The 20,612-nt window shown below is 39.2% G+C and overlaps 1 protein-coding gene across 7 annotated transcripts in view; it reads left to right on the forward strand.

Moving 5' to 3' along the window:
• The window catches only part of MYRFL (myelin regulatory factor like), a 116,098-nt gene that overhangs the window by 70,490 nt on the left and 24,996 nt on the right, over positions 1 to 20,612 (forward strand). For all 7 annotated transcript variants that reach the window (XR_013401232.1, XM_077954717.1, XM_077954718.1 and 4 more), the window contains 3 exons: positions 3,605 to 3,713; positions 4,446 to 4,555; positions 19,873 to 20,036. Coding sequence is in view for 6 of the 7 variants with exons in the window: in XM_077954717.1 (XP_077810843.1) it covers positions 3,605 to 3,713; positions 4,446 to 4,555; positions 19,873 to 20,036 (383 nt within the window). In the remaining variant the exon portion in view is untranslated. The remainder of the gene's footprint in view (positions 1 to 3,604; positions 3,714 to 4,445; positions 4,556 to 19,872; positions 20,037 to 20,612) is intronic.

Genomic DNA, 20,612 nt, shown 5'->3' on the forward strand with positions numbered 1-20,612 from the left:
AGCTCTGACAGTAGAAACTGAGCAGAACTAGGAGTGAAAGGACATGCTGAACACTAAAGTCACGTGAGGAACCTCAATGTCAATGCCCAAAAACATGAGGAAGTTGAGAGTTGAATGCATCAGTCAAATTCTGTGGTGAAGGCTGAAAAAAGGTAGCAAGATATTTAAAAATTCAAGCCAGAAAAGGAATTCATTAAGATGAAATGCTCAAAGGCTGTTTTGATTTTCTCCTAACCACACCACCCGTGTGCTAGTGGAAGACAGAAGTAGACATGAAAAAAGCTCAAGAAAGTCAAACATGCAAAGTCTCCCTCAGGGCCAGGAGCCAAATGCAGAAGTTCCTCTGCTCTGGGTGAGCAGGTGTCATTTAAGCTGCTCCTAGTTCAGACTGCAGCTGGGCTGTGGGCCATCACCCGATGACAGATAGCCTTCCCTGAACAAACTGAGTCCCATGGACTGGAAGATGTTCTCTGTGATACAATTCTTGAACTAATGATATATTATAGAAACCTTGGGTGTGAGGCAGCATGATGCTGATGGCTATTTGCATTCATGGTCAAAACTTTCCAAAACTTCTGTGGGCAAGGTCAAAGCAGATGCCCAAATTCAGTTTTCAGTTTCTTACTCAACAGGCATTGAAGAGCAAGGCACAGCAGTAAGTGCTGGCCTGGGTAGGGTTCCTGGGGAGGATTCAAAGAAGGCACACCCTTTGCCTCAAGCATTTTCCCTAGGCCAAGTGTACACAGAGGGATCATGCAATACAGGCTGCTGTTTATATTTGGCTTTGGGAAATCTACAAGTCCAGAAATTAGAAGAGCATTTTGTTTGAGGAACATTGTCATATAAAATGTTTAGATCTCCAAGTAACCCTCAAAATTTTTCTTGGTTGAAAATCTGTCTAGAGGATGGTAGTAGTACCAGAGAACCTAACGCTATGTCTAGCAATATGTCTTAGGGAAAATGCATTCAAGGATCCAGTTTAGAAACCAGGGACCATTTCCCTCTCTGTAGCCTGGACAGCCTGCATGAGGGCACTTTCTCCTCTGCTTTTCATCTGTAGCAAAGGAGCGAACACTGCCTCTGCTTCCTTCTTTACTGGGGGCCCTGCGGGTGGGGCAGGAACAAAGGGGAAAATAGGAAGTGGGCATAGGACTCCCAGGGGCCTATGGCTGAGGAACTGGGTAGAGCCTAGGCAGTGCAAGGCCAGTCCAGGCTGGCTCCTGATTGACCCTGTCTCTTCAATTCTCTTCATGTCAGGGATTGTCTTGCCACTTCAATACTTTCATTCTTTTATTCTTTTTTTTTCTATCAAAAATTTTAGGTGCCTATTACATGTCAGACACTTTGCTCGGTACTGTGCAGGTCCTGAGATAAATAAAACTCAGGAATGAAACTTTTACTAAAATTTAAGCTCCAAATAAGAAACACTCATTGAATCTCCGGTGCTTAGGAGAGCATCTGGCGCATAGTATCTACTCAATAAATATTTGTTGACTGAGTGAAGGCGCTCACAGTGATAGATACATGCACAGGGCTGTATGGGATTGGGACTGTTCCTTCCAAGTATGACCTGCGATGCCCCCCCTGCTCTGGCCTTAACCATTCCAGTCCAGTAATGCCAAATTCTGCCTTGGTTGTGCAGATGTCATTCAGGGTATTTGCTGTCTCGTGCCTTGGTTCATGGTGTTCCCTCTGGCTAGCATTCCTATCTTAGTCTCATCCTTCCCCCTCCCTTCCTACCTTACATCTTTCCCTAACGCTTAAGGTTATTAATGTATTTTACAATTATTAGTTGAGCACCTACAACATGCAAGGAATTGTACTAGAAACTGGTGATATGGTGATGAACCATGACCTTAAATATGTCCTCACCCTCATGGGGTATATGTGATGTAGGAGAAGACAAAGAATGAGGTTGACACAATTAGTTGTCTTGTAATTGTGACTCCTGCTATGAAGGAGAACTGGTGCTATGAGCACATAAAGCAGAGGAACTTTGGCTGGACTTGGAGGTCAAGAGATCCTTCTCTGAGGAACAATGCTTACTTTGGTGAAGAAGAAGGTAGGGGAATGGGAAGGAAGAGCTTTTGAGTCTGGGAAAACAGTATGAACAAAGGCTGGGAAGTGAAAGGAGCAGAGTTTGTCTGAGGAACTGGAATAAGCCAAGATATCGGTTGGGCTTCATCATCTCTAGGGAGCCTTCCTTTATACTTCCCCGAGAAGATTTTCAGCACCTCCTCAGAGCTGAAACGATTCTCTGTGCATAATTCCATCCTTGTACTGTGTTTCTCAGATTGTAATATAATCACATATGATTATGTATGTATATATCAGGTGGGTCTTCCTGTTTAGACCACAAACTTTTAAAAGGCATTTTTTTTTAACCTTTTATTTTAAGTTCAGGGGTACAAGTGCAGGTTTGTTACATAGGTAAACTTGTGTCATGGGGGTCTGTTGTACAGATTGTTTCATCACCCAGGTATTAAGCCTAGTACCCATCAGTTGTTTTTCCTGATCCTCTCCCTCCTCCCACCCTCCACCCTCCACCTTCAAAAGGCTCCAGTGTGTGTTGCTCCCCTCTATGTGTCCAGGTGTTCTCATCATTTAGCTCTCAGTTAGAAGTGAGAACATGCAGTATTTGGTGTTCTGTTCCTGTGTTGGTTTGCTAAGGATAATGGCCTTCAGCTCAAGGCAATTACTTTTTAAGTCCCAACACTTAGTAGTGCATGATATGTTGAAGGTGATTGGTAAATATTAGTCGAATAAAACAAAGAATGAATGATGGCAGTAAGCTCAGATTTATACTCTGGAATAACTTCCTAAAGTAAAGCTAATCCGTTTAGCCAATTAAGCACCAAGTCACCATCTTTCACAACCAGCCCAACTAGTGAAGGGCCTGAGAATCCTAAACGATGGTGGAAGGGCTCTGCTGCCACCTCAGGGAGTGTGTCAAGGGAGGAGCTGAGGCCCATGACAGTGGTTTTCTTAAAACAACAACAACAAAAAGCATTTTTGGTTCCTCTATCACATGGATGAATGCCCAGGCAGTTTATTTTTAATTGCCAAGACACCACAGGTTTCACAATTCTATTATGTTCCAAAAGAAAATTTAGGGTACTCACAAAGGGCTGCCAACTTTTTACTTGTCAGATAAAGACATTAAAAAAAAAAAACAAAAAAACCAAAACCAGATTCTGCTATTACTATCAATTCATTTACAAAATCTCTCAATTTAAAGAGGTATCCTTTGGATCAAACACATTTAGCTTTAGGGAAAGTTCACTGTACTGTCTTGATTGTTCTCATTTTGCTGGGACCCCGTAGTGACAGTTGGGACAGCCTTTAATGATGTGAGAGCAGTGATTGCAGGTAGAGGATGCCCTGCTGGCCGGGGTGGTGTGGGGGAGGGGTGTTCCGGGGAAGGTGGGTGGCTGGGTCCTGAAGGGCCAGCAGTTGGGTAATCCTGACTTGCAATCCACTTGAAGAAATTATCTCCAGCAAAATGTCCAAAAGCAATTCAGTAATGTCTCTGGGTCACTCTGGGCATTAATTTGAATAGCAAATATCTATGTGAGTAAAATCTGCTCTTCTTTAATTAAATTAGGTTGACACAAATGAACAGCTGAAAAGAATAGCCCAAATGAGAATTGTTGAATATGACTACAAACCTGAATTTGCATCTGCAATGGGAATAAACACTGCCCATCAAACAGGTACACACACAAATTCTCCTTTTAATTTTGTATTGCCAACTATTAAAATTTTAATTTCCTCTTTATTTTGAGGTTATGTGCTATGGCATTTGACAACACTATGTTGATCTAACTTGTTTTCTGGGAAACTCATAGTCACTAGAACAGGAAAGCTTAAAGAATTTCTGTGTCATTTTTATTCAACACCCCCACTCCTCCACCCCAAGGTACTGGTGGAGTAGGTTGACTATATAGTTTCTTTGCACTGAAGTCCTCTTGCTCATGGGCTGAGGGTTCAGGGACAGATGGCAGCTCAACCTATGTGAGGAATGGCATTTGGCAGTCAGGAGATGGAGGGAGAAGGTGGCAGGGTAAGCGGATGTAGATAAGAGAAGGGGTAAGCAAAGCGATGTTTATACTCCAATCCTAAAGAAGGAAGGAATATTTTAGGGGCAAAGGCTTCCTTTAGGAAAAGAAAGGAAATCAAGCTAACACCCCACCTTTACTTCTATGGACAGGAATTTTAAGGCACTTACCTCCCCCTTTCCAATGTTTGGCCCAGAGTCTCAAAAAACAAACAAACAAACCAACAAAAACACTCCCACTTTTAATCCTATAGTGGTTCTTGGCTCAAAATTTCTTCTTTGCCGAAAATCCATTGTAGATCAAAGCAAAAGCTTAGTGAGTTAGTGAGGATTTTCTCCAGAAAAGTCTTTCTTTGAAGATTAAACCTGTGGAGTGTTTTGTATATAGGAATGATTGCCCAGGAGGTGCAAGAAATCCTGCCCAGAGCAGTAAGAGAAGTTGGTGATGTCACCTGCGAAAACGGAGAGACCTTGGAGAACTTCCTCATGGTGGATAAGGTAATCATTGAAAAGATATCAGCTGCTATAAGCTATCAGTCTAGGGATAAACCCCCTTCTGTGATAGAACAATGGGCTGAAACATCCAACCAGGAAGTGGGACATTAAAATAATTCTTCACTGAGCTGTGGAGTGAGTAGGTATCAACTATCTTATAACTGATATTCAATTTGATCATAATCACCAAAAAGAAGTTCCATATGACAAAAAGAAAAATGCATGTGCAATAGTAAGAATTCCAGTTTAGCAGGTCTTATTGTTGGAGAAAAACTGGCACTAGGAAAGTCCACTTAGCATGAATGCACTTTAAACAAGGGCCAAACATCACAATAAATACTGACAAAAAGTTTTAATTAGCTTCACATTTTAAAATGGTAATAAACTTATGAAAAATGCATCATATTTTATGTAATGCAACTTAAATTATAATTACACAATGTGTTTCTTCTTAGAATGACTAAAGATTAAGTGAAGTGTTGAATTTTTTGGGCATAGTTTATTTTAATAAAACTGTGTTTGACTTTTACAGTATAATCATAAAGTGGGCCATTTTTACAAAGATATTCATGGGCCTGATCATTTTTTCCCAAGGGCATCTCTTAATTCTTTGATATTCAAATCATTCTCTTTTGAAGGAATGCCATCATGCCTGTAGATTAGCTCCTCTTCATTTGGTAATGGGTCTAAATCTGCCAGTTCCTTGCTTGTGGATGCTGTGTGTATGATTTGAGGAGTTCCCTAATACCACGTCTATTGATTCTGTGAAATCCTGCATTTTTGCAAGGTTTGCAAATGCACTCTGTTGCTGGTTTGTTTTATATTGCATTATTACATTTGATGCTGAGAGGAAAGACCAATGGATGTAAGGGTTTTGTAGTCATGGGGAGAGATGCTTGAGTGGAGACTAATTTATAATTTGTCAGTTAATGGAGGTAATGCTCCCTGAACTCCAAAGTGCACATGCATCACTGGGAATCTTATTAAAATGTAGATTCTGATTCTGCAAGAATGGGGTGAGGCCAGAGATCCTGCAGTCCCAACCAGCCTCCAGGTGCTGCCAATCTTGCCAACCTTGCTGGTCAGAAGCCACATTTGGAGCAGCAAAGCAGAGGATGCCTTTTCATGTTAGGCACTGCCACCATCTTCCACCTACCAGCCCCTGTACCACAAACACTTAGATGACATGGTCTGGGAGGCCTGTTCAGCCTAGGGCTTCATGAGCAGAGTGGCAGAAGTTGACTTACTGCCTCCTGCTTCCCAAGAACATATCTTTGCTAGAAGCGATTCTTTAGTCTCTCTCCCACACCTAGGCTATCATTTCACTTGAGAGGTATATCATGAAACATTTATTTACATATTTATTTCCCAGGTTTTTTTATTGTGGTGAAATACACAAAATATAACATGTATTATCTTAACCATATTTAAGTATACAGGTCATTGATGTTTGATACGTTCATCATGTTGTACAACCATCACCACCATCCATCTCCAGAACTCTTTTTCATTTTGTAAAACAAAGACTCTGTACCTGTAAAACAATAACTCCCCATTATTCACTTTCCCTAGCCCCTGGCAACCACAATCCTATTGTTTGTTTCTATGATTCTGACTACATATAAGCAGAATCATAGAGCATTTCTTTCTTTTTTTGTGGCTGGCTTATTTCACTCAACTTAATGTCCTTGAGGTTCATCTATGTTGCCGAGTGTATCAAAATTTCCTTTCTTTTTAAGGCTGAATAATTTTCAGCTTTGTTCACATTTTGCGTATCCATTCATACATTGATGAACTCTTGGATTGCTTCCATGTTTTAGGTATTGTGAATAATGCTGCTATGATTGTGAGTATTCAAATGTCTCTTCAAGATTCTGTTTTCAGTTTGGGGGGAATATTTACTCAGAAGTGGAACTGCTGGATCATATGGCAATTCTATTTTTAATTTTTTGAGGAACCACCATACTGTTTCCCACATGACAATATCATTTTACATTCCCACCAACAGTTCCCAAAGATTCCAATTTGACCAAGTCCTCACCAATGCTTGTAATTTTCTGTTTTTTCTTTTTTCAAACAGTTGCCATCCAAATGGGTGTGAGGTGATACCTCATTCTAGTTTTGATTTACATTTCCCTAATGATGAGTGATATTGAGCATCTTTTCATGTGCTTATTTTTCATGTGTATATCTTCTTTGGGAAAATGTCTATTCAAGTCCTTTGCCCATTTTTGAATTGGATTATTTACTGTCGTTAGGTTTTAGGAATTCTCTATATATTCTGGATGTTAATCCCTTATGAGATATATAATTTGCAAATATTTTCTCCCATTCTGTGGGTTGTCTTTTCACTTTCTTGATAGTGTCTTTATGTATGAAAGTTTTAAATTTTAATGATATCCAATTTACCTTTTTCCCTTTTGTTGCCTATGCCAATGGTGTTCTATCCAGGAAATCATTGCCAAATCCAATATTGTAAAGATTGTGCCCTTTGTTTTCTTTTAAGAGTTTTATAATTTTAGGTTTTACGTTCATGTTTTTTATCCATTTGGGGTTAATATTTGTGTTAGGTAAGAGGCTAGCTTCATCTTTTTGTATATGGTTGTCCAGTTTTCCCGGCACCATTTATGGAAAAAGCTGTCCTTTTCACATTGAATGGTCTTGGCATCCTTGTCGAAAATCATTTAACCATATATGTGAGGGTTTATTTCTGTGCTGTTTATTATATTCCATTGGTCTGTATGTCTGTCTTTATGCCAGTACCACACTGTTTTGATTACTCTAACTCTGTAGTAAGTTTTGAAATCAGGAAGTGTGAATCATACAGCTTTGTTCTTATTTTTTGGGATTTCCTTGTCTATTTTCAGGCTCTCTTAAGATATCATGTGAATTTTAGAATGGGTCCTTATATTTCTGCAAAAGACAATTTTGGGATTTTGATAGGGATTGCATTGAATTTGTAGATCACTTTGGGTAGTGTTGACATTGTAACAATATTAAGTCTTCTAATCCCTGAACATGGGATGTATTTCTATTTATTTATGCTTTCTTTAATTTCTTTCAGCAATGTTTTGTAGTTTTTATTGTACAAATCTTTTACCATGTTGGTTAGTTAATTCACAAGAGTCTTATTCTTTTCTATGTGATTGTAAATGGAATTTTTCCCTAGTTTTCTTTTCAGATTGCTCATTGTTATTGTATAGAAATGCAGCTAATTTTTGTGTGTTGACTTTGTATCCTGCTACTTTGCTGAGAAATTTATTTTTAATAATAAAATACTGAAGTCTTCCAATAAATTGCTTAAAAAATAAAATAGGGCCAATTTAGAGGTCCTTTTTTTTGAAGTAAATTATTAGAAAACCTTAGTATTTTATTATTAAAATAAAATTAACGCTTGTTTTCATAAGCTTTCTGCCATGAAAGGAAAGGAGTATAAGCACAGCTATTAGTCCCAGGGTACCGCCTTGGGATCATGTCACCAGGCTGCCAAGGTGGGGGCTTATGGGGTTACCCTCTGGAAGCAGCTATATAACTTCTGGATGTGGTCCTCCACTAGAACACTCAAAAAGAAGTATTCCTGAGTGGCAATGTGTAGGTAATGTCTTCCTGTGGCAGCCAAATAATTAGTTCTCTCCTTTGTTTCCAGTATTTTCCCATTCCCTAGTTGAGTTGATTGGGAATAGTTGAGACAGAATTTTCTCTTTCTATCAGGAGTTCCAAGGTCCATTCTCCTTCTTCTAGGAGAGTCTACAACCTAAGCTCATTCCTAGGAGGGCAAACTCAGAGGTCTGGAGCGGTACAGGGTAGCATTCCTGTTCCAGGAAGTCAGGCTCATTCATATGTCACCTGAGGAGAAAACCATGCCAAGGCAGCACTCCATTTATAGATTGGTAAAACACACAGGAGTCCAGGATGGAAATGTTGTGATTCTCTTAAAAACAGGACCCTGGAGTGATGCAATCTGTGGAGACGTCACTAAGGCCACACTCACTTACAGAATCTGTAACACCACAAGCAAGTGAACATCTCCCCACTCTGATGATGCAGGAGAAGCCCCGCAGTGTGCTTTGCCTCACTTCTGAGGATAGACTTTGCTAGTTTAACACTCAACACGGTGGGCTATCCCTCCCTACCTTATAAAAGCCTCACAGAACATCTCCTTTTTCTTTCTTATTAAGAATATAGGTAAAGTGGCTCCTCTTGTCCCATGTTCTTTGTTAATTGTAAAACAAGCAGGATGTACAGTGAGCTTCTTGCTTTCCTGGACTTCTACCTATTCATGTGGGCAGTGTGGCTTTGGTTGCCACCTCCAGGGCTGCTTGTTTTAAGGAATTCTGCCAGAACATCCTGGGCTTCATGTGCTGTACTAAGTGCAGGAGGTCAGGTAAAGGTGCAGCCTCTCCATTCTTCACTCCATTTCTGTCCCACCACCTGATCTTTTCTTGTAAAGAAATTTTCACTGAAGTTCAAATGCAAATTAGAAACATTTATGAAAATGTTGAAATATTGCTCTCCACGATTGCAATGTCACTTCTGCAGGTACCTCACAACTTGATGCCAAAACAGGAAAAAGAATGGCTGGATCTTTATAGACTGTCTATGCAAGCAACCAAAGTGGGTGATCTTTGTCAAAGTTGGTACAAGCAGCTTTTCTTTCTCCCTTCCCAGGAGAGATGACCTTACAAGACAAACTACTTATCTGGGGTAATTTGCCTGTTCTTATAAATTCCCCATAGTGTCCCTGTGCCCCAGTGAAGGCCCAGTGGCAGGAGGTGGAGTGAGAGGGATTGGGAGTGACACTGAAAGCAGGGGGACTTGTAGGCTGTAGACACCTGGTCTAACCCTGTGTTAGACCGGTGGCAGCTTGGCCTTTTTTGCTTGTTCATCTATCTCTTTATTTGGCAACTTTATTTGCTTCTGTGATTCTTTAGGGGCAGGTGATCACATTTTTTGAGCATTATTATTAGATGTGCTTGGTGTAAGAGAAACATACCCAGTAAATGTAAGTACTGCCTTAAAGTCATTCACAACTGAACCTGTTTAAAGGTGAGGTGTGTCTTATGAATAATTATTCCTTGGACAATTCATGTTTTTTTTTTTTTTTTTTTAAGTTTAAGATTGCATGCTGTATACCACCCTACTGTGGCTTAGTATGTGGGTACTTTTTACTCATTGATTCCATTTTTTTTAATCATAATATAGCAGGAATTGTCTATTTGAATGATGCAATGATAAGTAGCCCTTAGTTCCTGTCTCCAAGTAGCTTATTGTCTAAGAGGGGGATGATAAGACAGGTACACAAGTAATAAAGCTCTAAGTTATAATGTGAGAAATACTAGGGGATGCATAAATAAAGCACTACATCAGCTCAGAGGAAGGAAAGAAGAAAGCTGGAGACAGGGCAGAGGTTCACAGATGGAAAAGAAGGGGGAAGCCTTGAGAGGCAAGCAAAGGAAGACATGATGGACCTTGGGGACTGAAAGTGTGGCCAAAGGAGGACAGATGGCCTCTCAAACCTTTCTTTTTCTTGTCCAAGATATGCAGTTACACACTCAGTCCTATTTTTCTTCCTTTGGCAATATCTTCGTATATGAGTTCTCTTCTTTATTTTCTTTATTCTTTCCATTTTTCTCCCACACTATTATAATGATCTCCTAACTGACCTGCTAGCCACCAGTAGAATTATCTTCCTTAAAAACAAAGCAAAACAAATCTCTGATCATACAATCTCCCTTTCCCACTGGCCCTTTATTGGCTACAGACTGTCATAACCCCTCCACAATCTGGATGGAGTCTTCTCTTTCTAACTCGTTTCCTAATGCTCCCATAACCCCTTAATCCCATGATGCCTTCAGTGCAGCCAGACTAAATGACCTTCTCACCTTTTCTCAAATAAGCTGGGCCCTTTCAGAATATGATATGCTTGTGTCCTTACCTTGGAAGACTTTGCTACTGCTCAACACTTTGCACTGAAAACTCCTACATATTCCTTCAAAGCCTGGCATTTCCCTGTACTGCCTAGCTTTCATCTCTCTCCAGTAACTTCCACTGCTCCCCTTTCCCGGACGCAGGTACCTTTTGTTTGCCAGCCCCTCCCTCTCTCTGTTCCTCAAACCTGCTAAGTATGTTTCTGCCTCAGATGTGTTCTTTTGAGTGGTTCTCAGCCCTAAAGACTCTTCAGATGATCTCATCATTTGGACCTCAATGCCGAGGTCTTCCTTAACCACCCCATCTAAAATAGTCCCTGCATCACTTGGTTTCATTTTGTTTCTAAGAGTCAGGGCCACTGTGAGAAAGTGTAGTGCCTTTGCTCTAATTTTAAAAGGTGCCTCCTCTGGCTACTGCCGACCCTATCCATCCCGTTGGTTGGGCCTCTGTGCTGTAAACAAACTGTGAACTTGTACAGGGCAGCCTGGAGGGTATTTGCCCCTAACTGAAATCATCTTGTTTATTCACAAACTTTTTTTTTTTTTTGGCCAGTCTCTCCTATTAGTTGTATGAGAGCAGAAATTTATGCTTTTTAAAACTATCCAACACTTTATTGTGGCTTTTACCCCAGAACTTCAAGTGCTGTAGGAATTCAACAAATATTGGTAACATGAATTAATGAATTCTGTGATGCCATGGTTGATCCTGTTTCTGTAGTGCCATAGGCCTCTGCATATACATCTTCTAGAGTATTTATCACATTGTACTGCCATTCTCATTCCATTATCTTTCTCCTTCACTAGACTGTGAGACTCCTGAAGTCAGAGAATCTGCCTCATCAATGCTGTGTTGATTAATACAGTATCTGATACATTGTGGATACCCCTGATAAAAACTCGTGTATATTAATGCCTGAGTTTTTAAATCTCCATGAAAGGAAGAGAAGTGATTTTATTAACTTAAGGAAATCTGAAGGAGAAGTGATTTTCTGAGGAAAAGATAAGGTCAATTTTGGCTTTGAGATGTCAACTGGACATTCAGATGAAAAAAAAAATTCCGGAAGGAGACCGTGAGTGTAGAACTTGGGGGGGCAGTTAGGGTAGAGAGGAAGCTGCAGCCACGGATGAAGATATTAAATAAGAAGGGAAAGCTTATGGGTATAGGTCACAGGTTGCAAGCCTGTGGCCAAGTCTGGGTTGCAGACATTTTTTCCCCCATAGTGTTTTAAAACATTTCAGATTTGTTCCCTACTTTTAAAAATTAGGAGATCTTCATAAAAATATCAGATTTATGGCTTCTTTGAAATATCAGAAGGGCTGGGCACTTGGGCTAGGAAGTGGCTCCTCCAGTGAGGCTTCATGTGCCTTCACATCATGGCTACCTGTTACCTTCTTGGCCCTATGGGCTTTCGAGTTTATATGGAATAAGAAACAGAAAGAACCAAAGAACTGAAAGCAACACCTTGAGGAACACACCCAGTTAGGGCCTGTAAAGGAAGAAGAGAACCTGTGAGGGCTTAGAGGATTGGATGAAAGTAGGAGGAAAACATGGGGCAAGCACAGTGTCAAGTCAAGTGAATGAATAGGATCAATAAGGAAATGGGGAGGAGAGAGATGAGATGTGAGGCGCTCTCTGGAACAAATACAAGGAGTGGGGTGCAGGATACACACAGACTTAATTTTATAAAATACTGCCTCCTGTTGCTCAGTTCTCATTAACAACAGCAATGCATGAGGCTTACTGTTTCTCTGTATCCTCAACACCTAACATTATCAGACTTTCTAAAATTTGCAATTCTGATTGAGTTAAAGGGGCATCATATTGTTTTAATTTACCTTTCTCTGATTAGTAATAAAGTTTTGCATCTCTTTCTTATGTTAGCTATTAGGTTTTTCCTTCTGTGAATGGTTTGACTCAGTGTTTTATTGGGTTAACTTGTCTTTTTCAGGACGAGAATATGACTTTTCACTTGACTCTATTATTTTATTTTTTCCTGGTACTTTCAAAAATAAAATTAATATACCAAGTCTATAGTAACAGCTTAAGAGACTGACAATTATTTTCTATTTCAATGCCTTGTTAGCTTCTTCCTAGTGCTAATTACACCTTTGAACTGTATTGTTTATTTGTGGTTTACTTGTTATTGGTCAATCTCTCCCACTAGAAAATATTCTCTATGAGGACAGAGATCCTGTCTACTTTATCTAATTGTTTTATCCCTGCACTCACATGAGTGTCTAGCATATCATAGGTGCTTGATAACTACTGATTGGGGTCATCAATTGAATATTGAGGTGCATGTGTCAGGTCCTGAGTTGGTCCTGAGGAGTCACAAGACAAAGTCACTGCTTTCAAAAGGAGCTTGTTAATCATCTTGGTAAGACAAGAAATCAAAGAATTATAACAAACTCTGATATTTGCTAGTTCAACTGGAAACTTGTCTCAGTCAAACACTCAAGCCCTTTCCACAGAAAATTGCACTTATCTAAAAATAATAAAAATTAAATGAGGCTTCTAAGGCAAACAAAGGGCAACAATACTGCACACAATTTTAAACACTTTTATGAATCTCGTGCTCTTTCCATGTAAAGCGGAAGAAAAATGAGTCCAAGATATGTCCTCTTTGCAAGAGAAATATGCTTGCTAGAGAAGCCCGTCCTCCAGAGACCTGTTGAAAAGCCACCTGGAAGTCTGAGCTTCCACACCATCCCAGCAGCCTGCTTTTCTGATTTAAGGATTCTGTTTTTTTAAATCCATGTCAGGGCCCAGTACGCTCTCCACAAAATCAACTCCTGGACAAAAATCTAAAGCTGAGTTTATTCAAAGCCCAAACAATTGCCAGACACACCCATTGGCTAAAGACAGTTTTTCTCCCTTTGGCAATCATTTTTACAATGCTCAATTACAGGCTATTTTATTCCCATGGTTTTATTATACAACATCAGTCCATGCAACACCAGATGCATCATTTACCATAAGGAGAGATTTTCAAGTCTGCAATGCTGTCTTATGAGGAAAGAAATAAGGGCCTATTTCAACTTCTTGAAGCTTGCTTTGCCATCAGGCTAAGTTACCCTCGCTCAGTGTCGCTAAATAAAGGGTGAATTGTAGCTTCCAAAGAGAGAAGAAATCAGCTCCTCTGCCTGGCTGTGCCCCAATGTCTTGGGTACATTATCTTTAGACCTGCAATGGACCCAGGAACTTCCAGGCTGTGTTCTGCCGAGTCCAGGGGTTTCCTGGAGGGGGTGGGGTGAGAGGGAACTCAAGGGCTTTCAACTGTTTCCTGAGCTAATCTTGTCGCAAAGAGGACAGGACCTAATCTGGGTAGAAGCTGGTTTGTTAGATATCATCGAATCACCAGCCCATTGCCCTAGATGATAAACACTAGTGTTTGTTTAATTCGCTCACATTTCCATGGGCATTTCCCAACATGAAAACGGAATTTGGACCTTAGGTGTTTTCTTTGTTTTTTGTTTTTGTTCTGTTTTGTTTTGTTTTTTGCTTCTCTGAGAGAAACTTCAGATAAAAGAATAAACTAGAAGCTGGTACTGTCTTGATTTCTCTAGAGAGCAACACTATGACCTCTCAGTGCCTCATGCCATGAGCCACCTGTAAGAATATTCATTTAATCATCAGATGTGTACTGAGTTATTAGTTTGTGCTGGCGTGCCAGCTATGGATGAGATGTGAGCCCTGTCCAGGTGAGCCCACTCTCCAGGTAAATCTAACACCAAGTTTAAGGAAGATGGGAGCAGGGGAGGACAGGTGATTCAGGTAGAGGAAGCAGCATGTGCTGGATCCAGAGGCTAGAGGAATCCTGCCGTGTTCAGTGAATGGCAAATGGTTCAATATGGTGAGAGCATAGAGCGTGAAGGAGGCTGTAGTGAAAGATGAATTTTAGATAAGGGATACCTGCTCTGAGCTCACTAACAGCTCTGGTTTCACGAATGCTTTCCTGTTGTTTTCATGTGCAATACACTTGCTGGTGTGCCTCTAGTGCCCATTTAGAAAACATGCTCATTCTGTCCATAGGTATCCTAACTCCATAGCAAGTCTCAGTGAGTAAAAGATTCTTAGGTGAATTGAAGCAGTTGCCACCTTTTGCTTCACAATCTTATTAGCAAATTTTGGTAGCAAGCTGATTTAACCATTTTTACATCACAACTGTAAAGTTGTGTTTCAGCTGAGGTAGTGGACCCCATTTAAAACCGTTAATAGCTGGACAAAGTACAATAATTAATTGGGTTCAATTACAAAATGGTTAGTTGTCAAGGATGAGCATCAAATGGGGAGACTTTTCAAAATGCCCCTCAGCCCTAATGGATCCAAACTTCTTTAAAACTTTTTTTTTTTTTTTTTTTGTAGAGATGGGGTCTCACTCTGTTGCCAAGGCTGGTCTCGAACTCCTGGCCTCAAGCAGTCCTCCCACTTTGGCCTCCCAAAGTGCTGGGATTACAAGTGTGAGCTAATGTGTCTTGCCCATGAATCCAAGATTCTACATGGGGTTCAGACATGTGTATTTAGAAAAAAGTTCCTCAGGCGTCTGTGATATGGGTTCTTGGTTCAAATCTGCTCATATAGACCTAATCACTTGCATAGAAAAGAACATTTTCAGAAAAACTCTGGATTATAGTTTTGAACATATTTATACTGGCTTCACTCTGACAATGGGGGACAGAAGTCAGAACTCCAAATATTTCAGTAAGTGTCAACCCCTATAATATGTATTGGAAATTTACTTTTCAGTAATTTACTATTGGATAGATCCATAAAGTCAGAGCCAGCCATAATTATAATCAGGAAAGTGGTAGTAAATTTCCTCTCCACTTTTATTTCCTCTTGAATAGGAAAACATATGAATTATCTCCTTGCCTATTGGATCCACCTGTAAGATATATGGTACTGGCAAATTTGAGTTGGAGAAATTAAAGCTGACCTTTTATCATTATTGACAAGTAACCAGGCAATTGCAGCCATTGCTTATAGCCTATGAGGCAGTATTGAAAGTCCTGTTGAGGAAAACACTGCAGAAAGAACTTAACTGCGGTTTAGAGGTGACTTTATTATCATTCTCCATAGTCTGCTTTGGCTTGACTGAAATCACAAATTAATGTATTAAGCAATTTTTTTTTTAAAGAAGAAGAAGCCGGTTACCAAGGGAAAAAAAAGAATATCAGTAGTGTCAGTGAGGATGGAGAGAAGTGGTGGCTTTGGGAGATTTAGGATGCGGAACTGACAATCCTGCATGGTAGATTGCCTGCCAGTGAGCAGGGTGCCGGGAGGCGTCAGAGAGGACGGCTGCAAATCTGTTTTGGGCTGCTGGTGGACATCAGCTGACCGTGTGATCTACTGTAAATAATACAGCTGTATTTACAGTGTAAGGCTCTCTACAGGGTAAACATAGTAAATAATGATTTAACATTTGTTATGATTTGGAATCGTAGTATGCTGTTTCTATCTTCATAATTTCTGCCTTATTTTTATTACAACAAATTTGAGAGTAAAGGAAAACCAGTACCAGGATTAGAAAATTTAAAAGGGCTTTTGTCAGGATATTTTTGTTTTTGTTTTGTGATTTAAAAAAAACCAAACAAACCACTTTTAATGAAAAATTTCAAATGTATAAAAATCCAGAGAGAATAGTAATGAAACCCCATGTATGCCTCACTTAAATTCCCCAGTTATTCATATCAATTCTTGTCCAATCTTATTTTATTTAAATCACTCACCGATTACCCTCTCCCACCAACTGGATTATTTAAAGCAACCTCCAACATCATACTATTTTATTATAGATTTTCAATTTTTTTTCTAAAAGAAAAATGGCCTCTTAAAACCAGAACCATATAACATTATCACACCGAAAAATGTACAGTAATTTCTTAATAGTATCAAATCCAGTTGGTGTTGAAATTTCCCCAACTGTTTTTACATATGTATATATAAAACAAAGAAACAAATACCTGCAATAGTTTTAGTACACATTGAGGATTATTGCCTAGATTTATTGTTCCATTAGGGGTTGTAAAACAGTGATATTCTATCATTTCTTCTTTATTTATTCTCTGGAATTTATTATCTGGAATTCTTCTTAAATGAACTTTCAAATATATAGATTTTATATAGGACAGGCAGGATAAAATTTTATTATTTTATTTACAAGATTTTTAAAAAATGAGTTAAGCCCTTAATGTCTCCCAAAGGTAAATAATAAACTATTTTTAAAAATTGAATAGGATTTTGGATGCTTTTAAAGCACATTTGATTCTTTGTTCTCTCATGGTTATTAGTCCTTCGATGTTCTCTCTTTGGCCAATGAGAACTTCTTCAGTTAGCTCCTGAGTCATTTTGACCCAACCACAGTACTCTATGATAGCTTCCTTATTTTCTCATATTGGAAGATATTCCAGGTTCACTTCAGACTTATCCTACCCCAAATCTAGAAGAGTTCCAGGTTCACCTCAGACATATCCTACCCCAAATCTGGAAAAGTATCCAAAATCTGGGTCCTTTCACTGGGAATGGTATTTAGAGACTACAATGAGGAGTCTTCATTGTTAGTAGGTGGGAAGTTTTTTTTCCAGTCCTTTTACTTAACATAGCTAGAAAATATCTTTTTCTTTTAAGAAATGAAATATATCAGGAATTCATACTAATATTTCTAACTTAAATTTAGATTTGCTAGGCTTTTACTGTTTTAATTTTATGTTTATATCTCTTTTCTTAAATGCTAAAAATCTTTGTTTATAGCACTATTAACTATGTATTTGTTTTATTCAAATGTGTGCTGTCTATGCATGTATACTCCATCACTATTATTACTAACAGTATGATTATTGAAATTAAGATTCCCTTGCTGTTTGACTTTTTTTTTTTTAATTTTTATTTTTTTGTCTTTAGGGTCTCTCTCTCTAGGAATGGGCAGTCAAATTACTATGTTTTGAAGTCACTTAATATCAATCTTCTCTGTAAGGTTAAACCAGAAACTCAATACCCAATTAGGCTTATTTGTTTTATTTTGCCTTCTATTTCTAGGGGATGTTTTTAAAATTTTTGTTTAGTTTTTATATGTATTTAAAATACCCGCATATTCTAAAGGTAAATTCATAGAACAAGGTACATTCAGAGAATCTGGGTTCTATCCATTTCACCCATCTTGTTTATTCCTTTCCATTATGTGTAACAATTTTAAGTTAGTTTTTGGTTTATTCTTCATTTTATTAACGTAGATATGTTTTGTATTCTTCTTATACTACAGACTTTGCTCCATAACAGCATATAGAGATATTCTTCCTTTCTTTTTACAGTTGCATAGTATACTGCTATGCAAATGTACCACAGTTTATTATCAATTCCCCTATTAATGGACATTTGGTTTGATTGTGGTCTCTTTTATATCTTACTTTTCTCCAGGAGATCTATGGAATAAACTCCTAGAAGTGGGTTTACTGGCTCAAAAATAAAAATATATGTAATTTTGCTAGATATTGCCAAATTCTACTCCAGAGTGGTTTTATCAATTTGTTATTTGGATGGATTTTGAAGGATGTATGGTAAGACTTCAGAAAAAATGTAGGGTTTTCTGATGACATTTGAGAAGCCAAAACAAGTCTGATTTTTTTGTTGTTGGATTTTTTTGTGTTTTTTTGGTAAGTTTTCTTAAAGCAAACATAGTCCTCAGAAATCAAGCTTTTGGTCACTTTGCATCCCATGTGCGAAGGTTTTCTACTTCCATAAGCTGCTAACTCATAGCCCTTTTCAATTCACTTGTGTCCATTCTTACTGAGCATTTCCTGTGGGCAAAGGCGTGTGCTAAATGCTGGTGAGATATGCAAATCAATCAACATAATTCTGCCCTCCACAAACTCACGATCCAGGTGGGAGACAGACACATAACATCTGATACAAGGCAAATGGCCAGCTGATAGAATTGAACATGCTTTGAGGACATTGTAGAGTGACGGGTGCTCTCTGACTAGTGGTCTCTGGGAGATACTGGGTATGGTGGGATTTGGACTGGCCTTGAGGAAAGGCATTTTTATCATAGGTAATTATGGGAGTGAGGTCTCAAACACTGGAGAGTACGGGGTGTTCAGGGGCCTTATCAGATCTGTGTGGCTGCTCTGGGAGTTTCAGAGAGTTCTCCAGTGTATCATGAGATACATCTGTTTTTGAACTGCATACGCTAAGCCTTGAATCTGGAATGTTCAGCTTTTGATTCTTTCTGAGTGATTGCTCTACAGTGTTTGAAACCTCAAAGCTTCAATTTGGATGATAAGAATCTCAAAGGCACGGAGCCCTGAGTTTGACCCTCAACCACAATACAGTCTCTATTGTCCTTGAACCCAGTCTTGGACCAGCCTCTCTGCAATTCAGAAAGTGCTGTGGGATTTTGAACTTGCAAACAGAGAGAGAGACAGGAGGAGGGGTCATGGGGTTGGGATATGAGTTGATAAGAGCTTTCCAGCTTTTTATTATGGCTGAGAGATGGTCACATGTGTTCATATGACAACTGAAGTGTGTGGCTGCTGAAGAGGATGGCCTGGACTCTCTGGGTTTGGTTGGTCTCCCCTTTCTTTTTCTGATGTGTCATTACATTTTATGAACAGGAAGAAATATGTGCTTTCTTTAAAAAAATTGCTTCAAAGTTAGGCTACAATATAAGCGGTGTACAATAGTTCATTGGATGTTGAAGCAGATATTGACACCTCAAGAATTATCTTCTCATTTATAGATGAAGAAATGGAAGCCCAGAGAAGTTATTGCATTTTGTCTGGAGTCTCACATCTAGTAGGTGGCAGAACTCAGAGAAAAGCCCAGGTCTTTGTTCCTTCTTCCCTCATATGAGCAATTTGATGCACATTTTACAAGGGAGAACTGGAGTCATTTTCTAGGAATTTTGGTGATTAACAGAAAATTTAACATTCAGAAGCCTGTTCTGACTTTCTTTTTTCTTTTTCTTTTTTTTTTTTTTTGAGATGGAGTTTCACTCTTGTTGCCCAGGTTGGATTGCAATGGCGCAATCTTAGCTCACTGCAACCTCCACCTCCCAGGTTCGAGTGATTCTCCTGCCTCAGAATTTTAAATATGGAATAATGGCCATTGAAAATAAATCTTTTGCCAATGTCCTTCAGCTCCTTTTTTGAGTTACAAGGTCATATTTTCATTTTATTGGAAATTGAACAGAAGCAGTTTACTACACAGCCAGCAGTTTAGCAAGACTGCGTTAGGTTTCAAACCTCTGCAGATTTATCTTGAATGAACTTGAAGATGTGGGTGTCTGTAACCATTTTCAACGGTATATTCCAACTGTCTTTGAATGGACTGTGGACAGCTTTGTAGTCGATCTCAAATTGTTAATTTATGCACTCTGTTTGATTTTTCCCTTTTAGGACCAGATCTTTATGGAAAATGTAGGTGCAGTGAAGCAACTGTGCAAACTAACTAACAACCTTGAGGAGAGAATAGAAGAGTTAGAAATATGGAACAGAAAGCTGGCCCAGCTAAAGCGGCTCAGTAGTTGGAAGTCATCAGCCAGTGAAGCAAGCACAATCAGGTACATTCAGCCAGGATTGCCATAGAAATTTGGGGAAAGGAGAGAGTGAGCTCTTTCCAGAATAAGATCAATCTAAATGGTCTTTTTGATCAAACAGCAACTGCTACTTTCTGATAATGAAGTCTGCATTTTTCTTTTAGAATATTTTGGAGGACAATTGTCTTATGTGATAACTTTCTTATTTTTTTTTCTGTTGTTGGTTTTGTTTTTTTTGAGCGTAAGTTTTGTTGTCATCCAGGCTGGAATGCAATGGCGCGATCTTGGCTCACTGCAACCTCCTTCTTCCAGGTTCAAGTGATTCTCCTGCCTCAACCTCCTGAGTAGCTGGGATTATAGGTGCCCGCCACCACGCCCAGCTAATTTTTGTATTTTTAGTAGAGACAGGGTTTTACCATGTTGGCCAGGCTGGTCTTGAACTCCTGACCTCAGGTGTTCCACCCACCTCGGCCTCCCAAAGTGCTGGAATTACAGACGTGGGCCACCATGCCTGGCCCTGTTGCTGTTTTAAAAGTGGAAAAAAACCAGGAGACATCTGTTTAGTAGCAGTTGTTACAGGAAGTGCTAAATTTTCACATA

This window comes from Macaca mulatta, chromosome 11 (genome assembly GCF_049350105.2).
Source record: "Macaca mulatta isolate MMU2019108-1 chromosome 11, T2T-MMU8v2.0, whole genome shotgun sequence".
Classification (NCBI taxonomy): domain Eukaryota; kingdom Metazoa; phylum Chordata; class Mammalia; order Primates; family Cercopithecidae; genus Macaca; species Macaca mulatta.